We start from the raw sequence: 19,224 nt of genomic DNA on the forward strand, positions 1-19,224 counted from the left end.
TCTTCCATTCCTAGGCACACTAATAGTGAGAGACACTCAAATTCCACAAGAAACCAACGTACACAAATATAAACACAACCGTAGATGTGAAAATATACGTACACGTGTCCTGTACGTGTACGTACATGTGTACGTACATGTGTACATACATGTGTCCTTGGCAGGAGGGACACGTGTGTCACACAGAGACCAGGAGCAACACCTCCAGTTTGGCGTCCTTCTAGCTCACATCACCCCAGAAGGAAACATTATGAGACGGTGTATAGAATCTGCAGCCGTCAAACACTACAATAACATCGAACCAGATGATGAAAATAGCAGTGCTGCTGGCAAAATTGCCATAATATTAATTATATTAATAAACTTACTTGCCAAACCTCTGACCGCATCTTCAAGTGTTTAACCTGGCTCCATTTTCTTTCTTAAGCATCTAGACCTCTGTTTATCCAGTAGATTAGATAGGCTTTACCGGAGACAATGTTGCCCAATATCGTTGTTCACACCTCTGTTCAATTAAGCCTGGATTTAATTGTGGTAGAACGACAGCATTCTGACATGACTTGGGGGGGGGGGGGTTTCTTCAGCTGGATACTTTGATTTTTTTGGGTAATTACTATCGTAGTAAAACTCAATACACTCATTATCTTAAATTATGCCCGAAACGCTGCGCATATAATTACTGGTTTTAATAATTCAGTGTATCGGAGGACAGGCAGGCAATTTATACATACAGTACATGTTAGGCTTACATCAAGGTCCCCCCCCTCTCCCCCCCACTCAGGGTCAAATTACTGACACTCCCCAGGATGCAACCCCACTACAAGCTGATTAACTCCTGAGTACCTATTTACTGCTAGGTGAACAGGGGCATGAGGTGACAGAAAACGCACCCAACGATTTCTGTGCCGCCCAGGATTAAATTTTGATTTTTTAAAATTTTGCCCCGAGGGGCGAGTTTATTTGACGCGCCATCCAAATTTTTCACTCCTGGTGTACACAATGGTACGTTCAAAATGTTCACAAGATGGTCTATCAATTCTAGGTGTTCAAAAACAATCGACGAGGCTGGAAATTACATTTTGAAAGATATCTACGTCAATGTGTACCCAGGGGGGGGGGGAGATCCAGGCACTAGGCTTGGTCTGGTGTTGATGTGTTTATCACCATCACTTATTACTAAGGTCATCACCAGCATGCATATATTAACCCTGAACAATGTTACAAGATAAGAATTAAGAAATTTGCTTCAGACCTTTTGGTCGATGCGAGGCAGCTTCTATTCAGAGGTGGATTACAATAAACGATGTATATACATTGAGAAATAGGGTATATATATATATATATCTGTATGTATAGATACCCTCTTGAGATACAGATTGTCGTGTTGTATTTAAGGTGGAATATCAAGGCCACCACAATACTGAAAAACCAGTAGGTATAATTTATACCTGAACTATGTTCAGGTATAAAGCCCAAAATAATGAAAACCTGAACATAGTTCAGGAATTAGGTAGACTCAATATATATTTACAATTTGGGCTGTTCCATTCAGCATATAATTGTCATATTTTTTCTACTTCAGTTCAATTCTTGCTTTTAATCGCAATTAGTTTTAAGTCTTAGTTTATTAAGTTTATTTCCCACATGATGCCCGAAACGCTGTGCGTATTAGTTAGTGACTTTAGGCATAGTATATATATACCTGATCTGCCTAGAAATCCAACATTCTGCTTGTAACTCATTATAAATATATGTACTTTTCCCTAATTAAAATTATCATCATTAGCATATGCACTGAATAGCGGGGAACACCTTTCAGTGTAAGCTACCCTCCTGTTTAGATGGTCCTTTTGTGTAACTATGTGAACCATTGTACTTATATTGACGTACTGGGCAATTAGATAGTAGAATCTGGTACTATTCACTTTATAGCATCTGGAAAAAATAAAGCTAAAGTCTAAATTTAATGTTCCTAGGCCTTGTATAGCACATTATGTACTGTATTGCGTGTATTAGGTACACGCTATTATGATAGGGGTAGCGTGAATTAGGCCTAGGAGGGTTAGGTTAGGTTTTATTAGCAACATAAATACCCCTCCAAAAAAATCCGGTTTTTCAAAATTAAAAAAATCCATATTCTTTCTAATTGTCCATTACGCCAATATATGTAGGATGGTCCACTGCGTTACAAAAAGTACTATCTAAACATGAGGGTGGCTCCTGTTCAATGTATATATAACGATAGACTGATATGAGAGATTTATATATATGTCAATGGTATTGTCACTACAGTCCATTCCAGTTACATGAATTATCACAACAATCAATTTGCCACTTTCTAATAAACATTTCTTGTACTATCCGCCATTTAATGATACAATTTTTCCACAAACAAATTCTAACGGACGATTGATTTAGCAGGCCAAAATAATGAAAGCCATATATTCCAACAAATGACACATTTGACCATATATCAATATCGCAAATGGCAGAGCTGCTAGGCTAGACAAGATCGCATGCTCTGGGTGACAAATTTCCCCCGCACCCTATTTGTCTAATACGCTAATACATAACAAAATAATATATACTTCTAGGTTAATTTCATATTATTTGATGCCAAGAATTATGTAGGGTTGACCTGGCCCTCACCTCTTTCCTGCCAGAAGACTATTTAACCTGACCTAACCTGGTTCACCTAATCTGACCTAACCTGGTTCACCTAATCTGACCTAACCTGGTTCACCTAATCTGACCTAACCTGGTTCATCTAATCTGACCTAACCTGGGTTTCAAAGTAAAGGAGGAGGAGGAGGGTAAAAATAGCCTAAGCTACTGTATCCTTTTGAGATACATCTTATTGTCTCAATAAACACTTGAATATGGATTCACATGACTCGCCTGACCTAGCGTACTCACCTCCGAGGCAGGAATGGCCGTAGTTAAGACAGCCGCCTGAAATATAGAACACACATTATGAGTAATAGTTATACAAGTGCAGTAATCAATAGGGGGAATAGATAAGGAACATATTATATATATATATATATATATATATATATATATATATATATATATATATATATATATATATATATATATATATATATATATATATATATATATATATATATATATATATACGGGGTCATATACACCGAAATGTGTACGTATACGGGGATTTATATACACAGAGAGGTATAATAGTCCACTTATTGGGAATACACCGAGAGTTCAGGATAAAAATATACTTTCTGACTGGCCAGTACGCTACTGTGAATTATACTATGGTATATATAAGGTAGTATTGCCTTGTAAATTTATGTATATATTATATTGTATTTTATTAAATAGAGATAAAAAAAGTACGCTACTGTGGCGGCTCTAATAATCATCGGGTGGTTGATAGGCCCAACACCAACATACCTGAATATATACCTGAAGTATGCCCCAGGAGGCGTACTGTATATACCAGATATATACCTCTTAAAAACCCCTGTACATATTGGTAAAGTTCACGTGTCTTGCAGACGTAATTAATAATAAAGGCGGCTATTAAAGGCTAATAAAGGCTAATAACAATTGTCTAGGGATGAAGGTTATCTTGAGATGATTTCGGGGCTTAGCGTCCCCGCGGCCCGGTTCTCGACTAGGCCTCCTTTTTGTTACCTCCTTCCTCCCCAGGAAGCAACCCGTAGCAGCTGTCTAACTCCCAGGTACCATTTCACTGCTAGGTTAACAGGGGCATCAGGGTGAAAGGAAACTGCCCACTTGTTTCCGCCTCCACCGGGGATCGACCCCGGAACCTCGGGGACTACGAATGTGAAGCGCTATCCACTCAGCTGTCAGCCCCCCCCCCCCCCCTAAATAATCGAAAAGAAACAACTGCTTCACAAACACATCAATATACTTCATGAATGGGTAACACAACATATAAATATAAAATAAACACAGGTAGCCAAGAATCACCAGATATATACAGACAATTAAATGGGGGTGAAATAACACCTAATAAGCACTGATCCACAGGATTAAATCTTACATGGATAGATGCTTAGGCAAATAATGGTCTCACCAGATAATTAGCCATGTTCACTGAACTAAAAACAGGCAAAATTGACTTATCTCGTGATTACAGGTCCGACCTAGTCAGCTCTACCCACTGGCTTGCCTACACGCCTGACTAGGTGCTGGCGTCTACACATTACCAACTATAAGACCCGCAAGAATACTCTCAGATACTCTGCTGAATACTCAAAAATACACAAGAATACTCACAGATACTCTGCTTAAAATTTACATTTAACTTTAATAAGTTGTAATAAAAGTAAGTAAGTAAGTAATTATCAACGAAGGCACCAAGCCGGGAAGGCTATGTAGCAAAGTTGTAAAAAATATGTCAAAAGTTGTAAAAAAAAAACTCGGCAACACCAACGCTTTATCATGATAAATGTCAGGATCAAGTATTATTGATGCGTAACAATGCCCCAAGAAGTGTACTGTATATTACCAGAATATGCCCCATGAGGTGTACTGTATATACGAGAAGAATATGCCATACGAGATGTACTGTACATACTAGGGGCCAGATTCACGAAGCCGTTACGCAAGCTCTTACGAACCTAAACATCTTTTCTCAATCTTTGGCGGCTTTGCTTACAATTATTAGACAGTTAATGAGCTCCGAAGCACCAGGAGGCTGTTTATAATAATAGCAACAGTTGATTGGGAAGTTTTCATGCTTTTAAACTGTTTAATAAATGTTATCAAAGCCGTCAAAGATTGAGGAAAGATGTACACGTGTGTAAGTACTTGCGTAACTGCTTCGTGAATCGTGCCCTAGAAGTATATGCCCCAGGAGGTGTACCCTTTACTGCTTTACAGTATATAGCTTTGAAATTATTTGAGATTACGGTATATTTATTAACCTTGCCTCTCCTCCCACCCAACCCTACTCCCGCGTATTCTTACATGATCTCCCTTATCCTCTTCCCTCCCATGTAACGTCTCCCTAAATTGAAGATAATGAAAATTATGATAAAATTTTAATTGTAATGAAACTAATAGACAAACATAAGAGTAAAGGAACCCACAGGCTGTCATTAGAGATAAAGACATAATTAACTAATAATAAATGTATAGTATATGTTATTTTCATGGTTTAAAAGACAGTAAATGTGTTAAGAAAAGATAAACTTTCTCATAGACATTATAAATTAATACATTTAAGCTGGTATTAGGTTAAACCCTCAGGTTTTTAGAGCAAAAGTATAATACTTTAGGCTTCGACACAAATTTTGATCTAGGTCAAAATTTGTAAAGTATTATTCTATTATAGATGAATACATTGGCGTTAATATATAATGTAATATTTTATTCATCCACATAAAATATATTATTCCCAGTAATGCGTGAATTACAAATGTAGAACTATGGAATTATTATGGAAAGTAACCTCTTTGAAAAGCCCCGTCGAAGCTAATATGTCATCTAAGGTTTATTATGTCAAAATCAAATCGAATATTTATTCAGGTAAAGTACATACATACAAGGTGAGATACAAAACGTTGATGGATTAATATAGATTTATATTTTATGTCCTCTTTTCACGCGTACAACAGACTCCTACCTATTCTTCTCCCGCGAAATTTGCTCAGAAAAAAATGAGAAAACAGAGAAATACGAAAATTGGCTTCCGATTCGGGAAATTAATTGGTGGAGGCATTTGTGTTGGGCGATATTGTGGGAAAGTTGGCGCCAGCCGGGATTTACAGTGTTGCCAATTTGTGTTGTTTTCTAGAGAGTTTCTCTCAAGAGTTTTTGGCCCAGGTTGTGTGCTATACAAGTATATTATCTACTCCCTCCAGGTCCCATTTATCGTTTATTTGCTGCCAGTTGAACCTTTACGTGTCATTTGTCTGTACATTGACCCCTGTTAAACCGACTTCATACTGGGGGGGGGGGGCGAACGACGCTGCGTTCGTATTATGTCCACGACTTTAGCTTTGAATAGAGAGCCATACTGGTAGTTCTAATATTGTGATTGGCCGATATAATGAACGACAGAGTTTGAATAATTTTTGTTGTGGTTGTTGTTTTGCGAGAACTGTCATTCACCCAGGGAACAACCCCTGCACAGTTGGTTATCCCCACACATAATACAGACACGGCGTAGTTTGACGCCACCATTGGAGGTCATTGGCATGCAAGGGCGGCAGGTGAGGTCGTTGACGACCTCCTTCATATTGCCTCTCATAGGATCACACAAAATTCGGACACTATAGTGAAAAATATTACCTCCCCCCCCCAAAAAAAAAAAAAAGTTAATAAATAAAAATAAAACATATCCCCATTTTTTGGTCCAAAAGCTATTATATCGGTGATTTATATCTGCTACTTATTTATCCTCCCATTATCCAGGGTAATCAATTTATCCTACACACATTCATATAACGCTGCATACCTATTTGGAACAAAAAAATTACCTTAACCCGGCTTTCATTTACATTTTGGCCTCTGATAAAAGATTTCAGTCTAAAAAAAATTCCAGATGGTTTATGGCTGGCGGAAGAACTTTTCACTTACATCATAATTATCCACCTTTTGTTCCTTTTGTTGTTCCAGAAAAAAATCTTAAACCCGAGAATCACGTTAAAGTTTATTTTCTTTATCATAAGCAAAGCAACCTGCGCGCAACTCATTTCATATTAGCTAAAACTTCCAGGATAATCGAGTTGATAACTAGGAGCAGTGCGAGGCGCCGCGCTCACCAAGATGGTCATTAATATTAGGAGGCATTGGCCAGCGCCGAATACTATTTAATCATTTAATGGTGGCACTGAGAGCCACCGAGTGCCCGGTAAGTCATTCATGGAGGGACACTGGAAGCCGATCTATTTACAGAAAACACAATCGGCTGAGGATTACATTCAGGGGGGGTAAAATCGAGTACCCAAATGAACCATAGAGACATTAGCAAAAAATGTTTCAGTGTCAGAGTTGATAACAAATGGAATGCACTAGGAAGTGATGCAATGGAGGGAGACTCCATACACAGTTTCAAATGCAGATATGATAAAAACCCAATAGGCTCAGGAATCTGTACACCAGTTGATTGACGATGGAGAGGCGGGACCAAAGAACCAAAGCACAAATATGCGAGAACATTCAAGAACAGAATCAGTGTGTAATATTTCAGAGCAGGTGACAAGTATGGCTTAGTGTTGGTCTTAAGGCCTATCAGTAGCCACAGTCCCAGCATAACACAGGAGTTCCATAGACCACAGTCCCAGCATAACACAGTAGTTCCATAGACCGCAGTCCCAGCATAATACAGTAGTTCCATAGACCACAGTCCCAGCATAACACAGTAGTTCCATAGACCGCAGTCCCAGCATAATACAGTAGTTCCATAGACCACAGTCCCAGCATAACACAGTAGTTCCATAGACCACAGTCCCAGCATAACACAGTAGTTCCATAGACCACAGTCCCAGCATAACACAGTAGTTCCATAGACCACAGTCCCAGCATAATACAGTAGTTCCATAGACCACAGTCCCAGCATAACACAGTAGTTCCATAGACCACAGTCCCAGCATAACACAGGAGTTCCATAGACCACAGTCCCAGCATAACACAGTAGTTCCATAGACCACAGTCCCAGCATAACACAGTAGTTCCATAGACCACAGTCCCAGCATAACACAGTAGTTCCATAGACCACAGTCCCAGCATAACACAGTAGGTCCATAGACCACAGTCCCAGCATAACACAGTAGTTCCATAGACCACAGTCCCAGCATAGCACAGTAGTTACATAGTTACATAGCCCCAATATTAGGCTTCGCCCACTACCGTCTGCACATCACAATGCCACTCGAAAAAAATATATATTGTATTTTGAACCATTTTTTGTGTGTGTGCTGCCCTCCTATTCAGCAGGATAATTGTGAGGTTTCGCGGTGGATATAGACAATCATGGAGGCGGAAATCCATTCTTGTCTCGGCGGACAGCTCTAGACTTTCGCACGGGGCTAAAATCTCTCTCTTGATGCCAACGGAGAGCAACACCTTAAAATCTTTACTGACTGACATTCTGTGCTCTCTCATATATATATATATATATATATATATATATATATATATATATATATATATATATATATATATATATATATATATAAAATATGAGTGTGAGTGTGTGTGTGTGTGTGTGTGGAAAAAATTAGTAAATAGTTAGTAACAGTTGTCTGACAGTTGAGAGGCGGGCCGAAAGAGCAGAGCTCAACCCCCGCAAGCACACATAGGTGAATACAACTAGGTGAATACACACACACACACACACACACACACTCACACTCATATTTTATATATATATATATATATATATATATATATATATATATATATATATATATATATATATATATATATATATATATATGTCGTACCTAGTAGCCAGAACTCACTTCTCAGCCTACTATTCAAGGCCCGATTTGCCTAATAAGCCAAGTTTTCCTGAATTAATATATTTACCATAATTTTTTTCTTATGAAATGATAAAGCAACCCTTTTCTCTATGTATGAGGTCAATTTTTTTTTATTGGAGTTAAAATTAACGTAGATATATGACCGAACCTAACCAACCCTACCTAACCTAACCTAACCTATATTTATAGGTAAGGTTAGGTTAGGTAGCCAAAAAAAGCTAGGTTAGGTTAGGTTAGGTAGGTTAGGTAGACGAAAAAACATTAATTCATGAAAACTTGGCTTATTAGGCAAATCGGGCCTTGAATAGTAGGCTGAGAAGTGCGTTCTGGCTATTAGGTACGACATATATATATATAAAATATGAGTGTGAGTGTGTGTGTGTGTGTGTGTGTGTATTCACCTAGTTGTATTCACCTATGTGTGCTTGCGGGGGTTGAGCTCTGCTCTTTCGGCCCGCCTCTCAACTGTCAGACAACTGTTACTAACTATTTACTAATTTTTTCCACACACACACACACACACACACACACACACACACACACACACACACACAAAGGGCCTCGCGGCTGAACAGACAGCACTCGGGGGGGGGGGTCGTATAGTCCTAATGGCCCGGGTTCGATTCCCGGCGGATGCAGCAACCAATGAGCAGTTTTTTTCCCTGGTGCCCCCGCTCACCTAGCAGTAACTAGGTACCTGTGCCTAGTGTTAAGACCACCAGGGTGTGGCCTTAGGACAACGAACCCCGAGAGCTATTCACTCAGCCGTGAGGACTCTCTTTTGTGTGTGTACGGAGGCTATATGTATGTATGTATGTATGTATGTATGTATGTATGTATGTATGTATGTATGTATGTATGTATGTATGTAAGTGTGGGTGGGATGCAAGTGGGTACAGTGTGGGCAGATAGTAATGATGTGTGGGTGGGAGGGTTTGTGCGGATAGGCAAGAATGCTTGGAAATGTGGTAAAATAGGCCAAGATGCCCATCGTCGTAGCAGGGGACCTGACGTATCTACGAGTCGACCCATCACGGGCCTGGAACCACACCACGTACCGAGGGAGACAGCAAGGTGTATATATATTTATCTCCTTCATTGGACAGGATATTTATATGAGCCAGATGGGGCTTACGACAAGCCGACGGGGACGTGGTTATACTGCACAAACTGGCTTAGAGCGAATTAGACTCTTCGCTTCCACATGAATCTTCCGTTTCGCAAGGTACTCCTTACATTTTTAAAAACAAATTTATCATGCTTTATATTAATTGGCTAGTATATGCTAATACTATTACATGCTTGTAATAGCCTATTAATATCCCTTATGTTATGACATTCATCCACTTGTTCATCTCAATCACGTCATGTACCAGCCCGTAAAAATTTACGGGCTCACTATAGCCCATGCTACATGGACATTGCGTTCCTAGTAGTTAAATCTAAAAACAACAACAGCAGCATCCTAAATTTATCTCTGAAAACGCAAGGAGTACCTTGCGAAACGCATCCCTAGGCGTCAGATCATAATATACTGTGAAAATTAGCTTTGGAGAGTTAATTTTTCAACTTCCCTTCGACAGTGAAGAAAAATAAATATTGTGAAGATTCGTGATAGAATCATTAATCTTACCCTTTCGGTCATATTCAATATTATATATATATATATATATATATATATATATATATATATATATATATATATATATATATATATATATATATATTAGTTCAGGATTAAAGCATACTTGCTCCTTGGTCAGATATTGTGGCGGCCTTACTAACCCTCCAGAGGTTGGCAGGCCTTACGCCCAACACCAAGCCAATAGTGTCACACGAATATAGTGTAATCTGTAACTCCCTGGACCATTAACTACAAGCTAAGGGGGAGGGAGGGGGGGCATTAAGTGTATTAATGATACATGCCGATTACCTGGAGGAAGAGGGCACACCAATTGGAAATTAGCCAGCAGATAATACCACAACAAACACACCATGATAAACACATGATATAACTATAATAAAAATACTACTACTACTACTACTACTGAGTAATAATATGAATTGTACTACTACTAATTAACAAAAATATAGTAATACAAGAGAAAGTTTGTAGATAAACTAAGCTTTATACTTCTTAAAGTACGAATATAAACTCGTTCTTGGTTTACGAAGCCTATAACCGTAGGCAAACCCAGTTTTAATGGTAATTCGTTGACATAATTTATCAAGTTTCAGGATATACAATTTAAGTGAGACTGCGACCACGATAAAGAACGAGAAAGTTTACTGTTTATTCCTCGGTACCTAATACCATCCAAAATTTGCATGTCAAAATTACAGTAATTAATTTAAATTGGTTCCAATTAGTTAATAATGAGGCGTTTTTTTCGCCCAGTAACTCAGATTAGGTCACACTAAACTCGGGTCATTGAGGTCAGAGGTCACACCGAACAGAGGCCCTTACAGAATAAGAGGTAAAAACATAGTGAACCAACCCATGAATCAGGAGTGAGAGGGTGGGGGAGACAGCTCCCACGGTATCCCCCCACGGTATCTCCCATGGTATCATCCACGTTCTCTCCCCACACCCACGCTCCCTCCCACGAGCCAGGATTATCACTTGCATCACCAACAGGTAGGTAAAACTACAGGTTATCTTGAACTAATTAACATGGGTGATGAGGCTTTTTTCGTAACTCATACCACTCAACTCTAGACCGACTAGGTCTAATAAGTCAGAGGAAGAGGGGGGGAAGGGGTGTGTGTGAATGAATTGGTTAGGAGATGGGGGGGGGAGGGGGGGGGCAGAGGTCAAAGTGTGTGAGCTGGGATATGTTAGGTAGGGATAGGGTTCAAAGTGTAAGGACTGCAGAGGTCAGGGAATCTAGATTTCTAGATTGACGAAAAGGTTAATTTTTCGCAATCTCTAACAGTGCAAACGGTAACCTACGACGATTACGCTAATTAACATGATGAACGTTTACCTTCCACTGCAGCCACCGTAGCTGGTGCCGTCTCCGCAATATGCAGATGCAACTACAGTTTTTCGTTAATGTAAAATAACCCCTTACATTGATTTTTCTGTTGATTATAATGAATAAGTTCGAAGATGGTTTAAGTTGCTCTGGAACGAACACAGGGTCTGTAAACACATCCTCCGGCAATGCTCGTCAAAACTAAGACCGAAGCCAAGGACACATTCGTCACTTCTACAACCCGTTCTCACACTAGGCTGTTTACAGCAGCGGCCGTCCTCCCCAGACGCATTCATCAATTTTAACATACTGTGTTTTAAAAATTGGTTTGTTCTCGTATATAAATTATTATTATTATACATAAAAATTCTATGTATAGTTAGGCGTAGGTTAGGTTAGCTATTTAGGTTCTGTTGGCGATTATTTGCATTTGAAGTACGTGGGTGAAGCATTTATAGAATTGTGGTTCGAACAGAGGACGTGAGCGAAGTACTTGTTCCGGAAATGTTCGGACGTCATTAGTTGTGAGTTGTGCTTAAACCGCTTTTCATTTACAAACAGGGGGTTTGGCGGGTGCCTGGAATGAACTTTGCCCTTTGTTTATTAGGACGGGCTGCGCAAATGATGGTGTTCGAAGTTTTCTTGAACATTGCTTAGTTAATAATACGCTAAAACTACAGCCCGTCCTCGCATGCAAAGATCCATGCTCGTTAATCCAGCCACCAAACCCCCTGCTTATGAATGAAAAGCGGTTTACATACGACTCGCAACTGATGACGTCCGAACACTTCCGGAACAAGTGCTTCGCTCACGTCCTCTGTTCAAACCACAATTCTATAAACAGCCCGTCCTCCAAACAAAGATCCAAAAGTGATTCCATGCACCCGCCAAACCCCCTGTTTATGAATGAAAAGCGGTTTACACACGACTCACAACTGCTGACGTTCGAACATATCCGGAACAAGTGCTTCACTGACGAGTTTTGTTCGAATCACAACGCTATAAATGCTTCACCCACGTACTTGAAATACAAATAATCGCCAACAGAACCTAAACATCTAATCGACGCGTGACTATACATACGACTTTAATATACAATAATACTAATTTATAAATTAGAAAACTTATTTTTAATACACAATACATTAAAATTGATCAATGCATCTTGGAGGGCCGCAGCTTTTATAGAGCCTGGCCTGAGGAAAGGTTGAAATGCAAATACGAGTAATTACCAACAGAATCTAAGCACCTAATGTAACCTATGTATAAATATGCACAATATGCTAATATAATAATAATAATAATAATAATAATTTATATTTGAGAAATCTTCTATTTTGAATTAAAAGGCGTGTTAAAATTGACGAATACATCTTTGGGGTTGGCTGTTGGATGGAATGAGTACCTTGAGGACGGGTTGAGATTTTCTCACTGACGAGTTTGAGTAAATAGTTATGTAGGAGGATATTGGCCGGGATTTCTATATCGTCTTCAAGAGCCGTAGAGCCCTTGATGACGCTCACCTCATTCAAGTAAGAAAATGATTACCTGAAGCGATGTTGTGGAGTGGCGTCGCTGAGTGCAGGAAACGCGTACAGGAGAGATTGTCGCGTGAGATGTTGTTGGGCGGACGGCCCGAGTAGTTGGGTGTTACCATAAAAGAATGAGACACATTATTGAGGTGTAACGAGAGGATGTGTAGTGAAGGGCTGTAGTAATTAACAGGGAGGAAATGGGGCTTGTGTAAAACATGAGGGAGCCATATGAAGACGGCTAGAAAGAACTGTTATTTTTTTCTACCACAGACGTGGCCAGACATTTACAATGCTAACCAGCATATATACATTTTCTTCTGTCCTCCATGGCCAGGGTTAGAGATGTGTTAAACATATAGTTGTTGACGGTAACTCTTCAGACTATCTGGCGCTCGCACACACCAGTGGGGTGGGATAAATATTTACTGATTTATAGCGGGAAAACCATATGTAAAAATTAAACAACGCTAAACGCGTTTTCGGCCCAATTCGCCTTCATCAGAGCATATTTAGAATGCTTATATATATATATATATATATATATATATATATATATATATATATATATATATATATATATATATATATACAAGAAGTTACAATGGGGTGTGAGAGCACATAATAACTGAGTTCTTACATTGTTACAATCACCAACACTCACAGCGTTTCGGCTAGAGCCTTAAGCTAACAATAAAGGTAATTATAACATAATATATTAAATAAATTCGCATACTGGGCGTGTAATCTGTAATAAAACAGGTAAATAAAAATGTTATAGGCCTAATATAAACGCAACAAGACAAGAGGTTTCATGGCGAGCCAATAGGCCTACGACTCTGTAACAGAAATAGGTTTACAGATAATAGTGCGGAATTTTAATATTATTTAATTCATATTATAATTTAATTATGATGTAAAGCAGGACACTATATGAAGGAGAATATGGTATATTTTCTGAACGTATTTATCTTGATCCTATTTTCATTCAAACTCGTTCGAAGATATTTTATTCAAAATTATCGACGGAAACCTTAACAAATATCCAACTGCTTCATCAACACGACTGATGAGTTCACGAGGCTATAATGTCTTGATGACGCCGCCTCACGAACCTCTAGTGACACACACCACACACACACACACACACACACACACACACACACACACACACACACACACACACACACACACACACACAACTACTAAAGTTACTAAAGTTCAACCCGAGTAAATGCAAGGTCATAAAACTAGGCAGTGGAAACAGGAGGCCAGACACAGGATACAGAATAGGAAATGAAGTCCTTCATGAAACGGACAGAGAGAAAGATCTAGGAACAGATATCACACCAAACCTGTCTCCTGAAGCCCCACATAAAAAGAATAACGTCTGCAGCATATGTGAGGATGGCTAACATCAGAACAGCCTTCAGGAACCTGTGTAAGGAATCCTTCAGAACTCTGAATGCCACACATGTAAGACCAATCCTGGAGTATGCGGCCCCAGCATGGAGCCCGTACATTGTCAAGCACAAGACGAAGCTGGAAAAAGTTCAGAGGTATGCCACTAGGCTAGTCCCAGAACTAAGAAGCATGAGTTACGAGGAAAGGCTGCGTGAGATACATCTCAGGACACTGGAAGACAGAAGAGTAAGGGGAAACATGATCACTACCTACAAAATTCTCAAGAGGAATTGACAGGGTAGATAAGGATAAACTTTTTAACACGGGTGGTACGCGAACAAGGGGACACAGGTGGAAACTGAGTACCCAAATGAGCCACATAGACGTTAAAAAGAACCTTTTCAGTGTCAGAGTAGTTAACAGATGGAATGCATTAGGCAGTAATGTGGTGGAGGCTGACTCCATACACTGTTTGAAATGTAGATATGATAGAGCCCAGTAGGCTCAGGAATCTGTACATTATTTGATAGACGGTTGAAAGGCGGGACCAAAGAGCCAGAGCTCAACCCCCGCAAGCATAACTAGGTGAGTACACACACACACACACACACACACACACACACACACACACACACACACACACACACACACACACACACACACAGGGGCGCTTGTGGCTGAGTGGACAGCAAACTGGTCACGTAGTCCCGTGGTCCAGGGTTCGATTCCTGGCGCCTGAGGAAAGAGATGGGCAGAGTTTCTTTCACTCTGATGCCTCTGTTCACCTAGCAGTAAACAGGCTCCTGGGAGTTAGACAGCTGCTACGGGCTGCTTTCTGGAAATGTGTGTGTGGGTGTAAGAGAAATATATAGAGCAGACATAATAGAGGAAAAATAAATTGGTTAGAAAGGTGGGGCCCAAGAGCTAATAGCTCGATTCTGCAGACACAAATAGTACAATACACACACACACGGCTGTAGGCAGCACTGGCGTGTGCCGCGCAACACAACACAGGCACCGCTCCTGTGCCAGGTATGTTACGGGCTCACCATAGCCCGTGCTACTTGGAACTTGTTCCGAGTAGCTGAATCTATGACAACAACAACAACGCAACACAGGAACATCCTGCTGAAACACCAGCTACCAGTATAAGGATAATCCTGGTATCTGGGCGACTATTAGGATATAAGGATGAGAAGAAAACGGCGCTACATGGCACTAGTTCTGGCCTCAGCTAGCTTCACTTTTACCTACAATTTCCCTACCTTTCTCACCTCTCTCACTGTTCTCCCCCCTCCCTTCTCCTCCTTGTTACCTATTCTCTCATTATCTTCCCCCTCATATATCGTCTCCCCTCCCCCCACAGCACAAGAGACAGTCCTCCCTCAACACTGTACTGGTGAGGACGCCTCTGATGACTCCCAGTACACCTCTCATTAAGGTGTACTGGGAATCATGCACCCGCGCCTCATACACCACCACCTGTGTGAGGTGGTGGTGTATGAGGCGCGGGTGAGGTGGTGGTGTATGAGGCGCGGGTGAGGTGGTAGTGTATGAGGCGCGGGTGAGGTGGTGGTGTATGAGGCGCGGGTGAGGTGGTGGTGTATGAGGCGCGGGTGAGGTGGTGGTGTATGAGGCGCGGGCTAGGTGGTGGTGTATGAGGCGCGGGTGAGGTGGTGGTGTATGAGGCGCGGGTGAGGTGGTGGTGTATGAGGCGCGGGTGAGGTGGTGGTGTGAGGGGTTCAGGTGTGTGAGGCAGGGTTCAGGTGTATTTACTATTTGTGTCTGCCGAATCGAGCTATTAGCTCTTGGACCCCGTCTTTCTAATCACTCTATTTGTCCTATGTTATGTCTACTACATGTCTCTCTAACACACACACACAGGAAGCAGCCCGTGGCAGCTGTCTAATTCCCAGGTACCTATTTTCTGCTAGGTGAACCAGGGCATCAAGTGAAAGAAGCTCTGCCCATTTGTTTCCGCCTCGGCCAGGAGTCGAACCCGGGCCCTTAGAACTATGACCCCCAAGCGCTGTCCACTCAGCCTTCAGGAGTATGTGTGGGGGGGGGGGATATATATACATAAGTGGAATCGGGTGGAGTGGAGATACGGTCTTTAATTCTTCAATTAGTACTCCATATATATACCTTGCAAGTGATGGGTAGATACCTATCATTACAATCTCTCTCTCTCTCTCTCTCTCTCTCTCTCTCTCTCTCTCTCTCTCTCTCTCTCTCTCTCTCTCTCTCTCTCTCTCTCTCTCTCCTCTCACCTGGTTCCTTCTCAAGTTCTTATCCTTATACCAACTCTCCCTGTCTCAATCCCTGTCCTCTCACTTTATCTAAATTCTTCCCATTATCATCCTGACCTTATTTTCCACACCTGTCATTGACCCTTTTCTTCTCCTCCCGCCCACCACACACCTGCTGGTCCGTGTACGATACTTCCAGCTCACCGCACAACCTGTTGGCTGATACATGATCATTCCTGCCCGCCACATACCTGTTGGACAATGCACGACAATTCCTGATATTCACACACCTCTTAGACGATGTTCGATCATTTTAGCCCACTTTACAATTGTTGAAAAATGCAATATAATTTCCACACACACACACACACACACACACACACACACACACACACACACACACACACACACACACACACACACACACACACACACACAGACACACACACACACACACACACACACACACACACACACACACACACACACACACACACACACACACACACACACACACACACACACACACACAGGGTGAGGTCACTGTGCTAGGAGAAAGGGAGGTAAACCAAGCGGCCTTGGTGGAGTTCGAAATTACGAGAGAGGAGGTCAAGAGACACCTGCTGGATCTGGATGTTAGAAAGGCTGTTGGTCCAGATGGGATCTCACCATGGGTACTGAAAGAGTGTGCAGAGGCACTTTGCTTGCCACTCTCCATAGTGTATAGTAAGTCACTAGAGACGGGAGACCTACCAGAAATATGGAAGACGGCGAATGTGGTCCCAATATACAAAAAGGGCGACAGACAAGAGGCACTGAACTACAGGCCAGTGTCCTTGACTTGTATACCATGCAAGGTGATGGAGAAGATCGTGAGAAAAAACCTGGTAACACATCTGGAGAGAAGGGACTTCGTGACAAATCGCCAACATGGATTCAGGGAGGGTAAATCTTGCCTTACAGGCTTGATAGAATTCTACGATCAGGTGACACAGATTAAGCAAGAAAGAGAGGGCTGGGCGGACTGCATTTTCTTGGATTGTCGGAAAGCCTTTGACACAGTACCGCATAAGAGGCTGGTACATAAGCTGGAGAGACAGGCAGGTGTAGCTGGTAAGGTGCTCCAGTGGATAAGGGAGTATCAAAGCAATAGGAAGCAGAGAGTTACGGTGAGGGGTGAGACCTCCAATTGGCGTGAAGTCACCAGTGGAGTCCCACAGGGCTCTGTACTCGGTCCTATCTTGTTTCTGATATATGTAAATGATCTCCCGGAGGGTATCGATTCATTTCTCTCAATGTTTGCGGACGATGCTAAAATTATGAGAAGGATTAAAACAGAAGAGGACTGTTTGAGGCTTCAAGAAGACCTAGACAAGCTGAAGGAATGGTCGAACAAATGGTTGTTAGAGTTTAACCCAACCAAATGTAATGTAATGAAGATAGGTGTAGGGAGCAGGAGGCCAGATACAAGGTATCATCTGGGAGAGGAAATTCTTCAGGAGTCAGAGAAGGAAAAAGACTTGGGGGTTGATATCACGCCAGACCTGTCTCCTGCAGCACATATCAAGCGGATAACATCAGCGGCATATGCCAGGCTGGCCAACATACGAACGGCATTCAGAAACTTGTGTAAAGAATCATTCAGAACTTTGTATACCACATATGTCAGGCCAATCCTGGAGTATGCAGCCCCAGCATGGTGTCCATATCTAGTCAAGGATAAGACTAAACTGGAAAAGGTTCAAAGGTTTGCCACCAGACTAGTACCCGAGCTGAGAGGTATGAGCTACGAGGAGAGACTACGGGAATTAAACCTCACTTCGCTGGAAGACAGAAGAGTTAGGGGGGACATGATCACCACATTCAAGATTCTGAAGGGGATTGATAGGGTAGATAAAGACAGTCTATTTAACACAAGGGGAACACGCACAAGGGGACACAGGTGGAAACTGAGTGCCCAAATGAGCCACAGAGATATTAGAAAGAACTTTTTTAGTGTCAGAGTGGTTGACAAATGGAATGCATTAGGAAGTGATGTGGTGGAGGCTGACTCCATACACAATTTCAAGTGTAGATATGACAGAGCCCGATAGGCTCATGAATCTGTACACCTGTTGATTGACGGTTGAGAGGCGGGACCAAAGAGCCAGAGCTCAACCCCCGCAAACACAACTAGGTGAGTACAACTAGGTGAGTATACACACACACACAAAGCCAAAGTTAGAGAAGATTCAGCGGTATGCCACCAGGCTCGTCCCGGAACTGAGAGGAATGAGCTACGAAGAAAGGCTAAAGGAGCTGAACCTCACGTCCCTGGAAAACAGAAGAGTAAGGGGAGACATGATAACCACCTACAAAATTCTTAGGGGAAATGACAGGGTGGACAAAGACAAACTCTTCAGCACGGTGGGACACGAACAAGGGGACACAGGTGGAAACTTAATAACCACATGAGCCACAGGGACGTTAAAAAGATTTTTTCAGTGTCAGAGTAGTTAATAAATGGAATGCATTAGGCAGTGATGTGGTGGAGGCTGACTCCATACACAGTTTCAAATGTAGATATGATAGA

General features: G+C 41.4%; 1 protein-coding gene across 4 annotated transcripts in view; it reads right to left on the reverse strand.

Annotated features, from left to right (window-relative positions):
• Positions 1-19,224, reverse strand: part of LOC123762637 (uncharacterized) — a 78,980-nt gene that overhangs the window by 16,506 nt on the left and 43,250 nt on the right. For 2 of the 4 annotated variants that reach the window (XM_045749255.2, XM_045749256.2), the window contains exon 3: positions 2,917-2,952. In XM_045749255.2, the coding sequence (XP_045605211.1) occupies positions 2,917-2,952 (36 nt within the window). Of the gene's footprint in view, positions 1-2,916; positions 2,953-11,476; positions 11,723-19,224 lie in introns of those variants that run through there. The other 2 variants (XM_045749257.2, XM_045749258.2) reach the window with 2 other exon arrangements.

This window comes from Procambarus clarkii, chromosome 27 (assembly GCF_040958095.1).
Source record: "Procambarus clarkii isolate CNS0578487 chromosome 27, FALCON_Pclarkii_2.0, whole genome shotgun sequence".
Taxonomy (NCBI): Eukaryota; Metazoa; Arthropoda; class Malacostraca; order Decapoda; family Cambaridae; genus Procambarus; species Procambarus clarkii.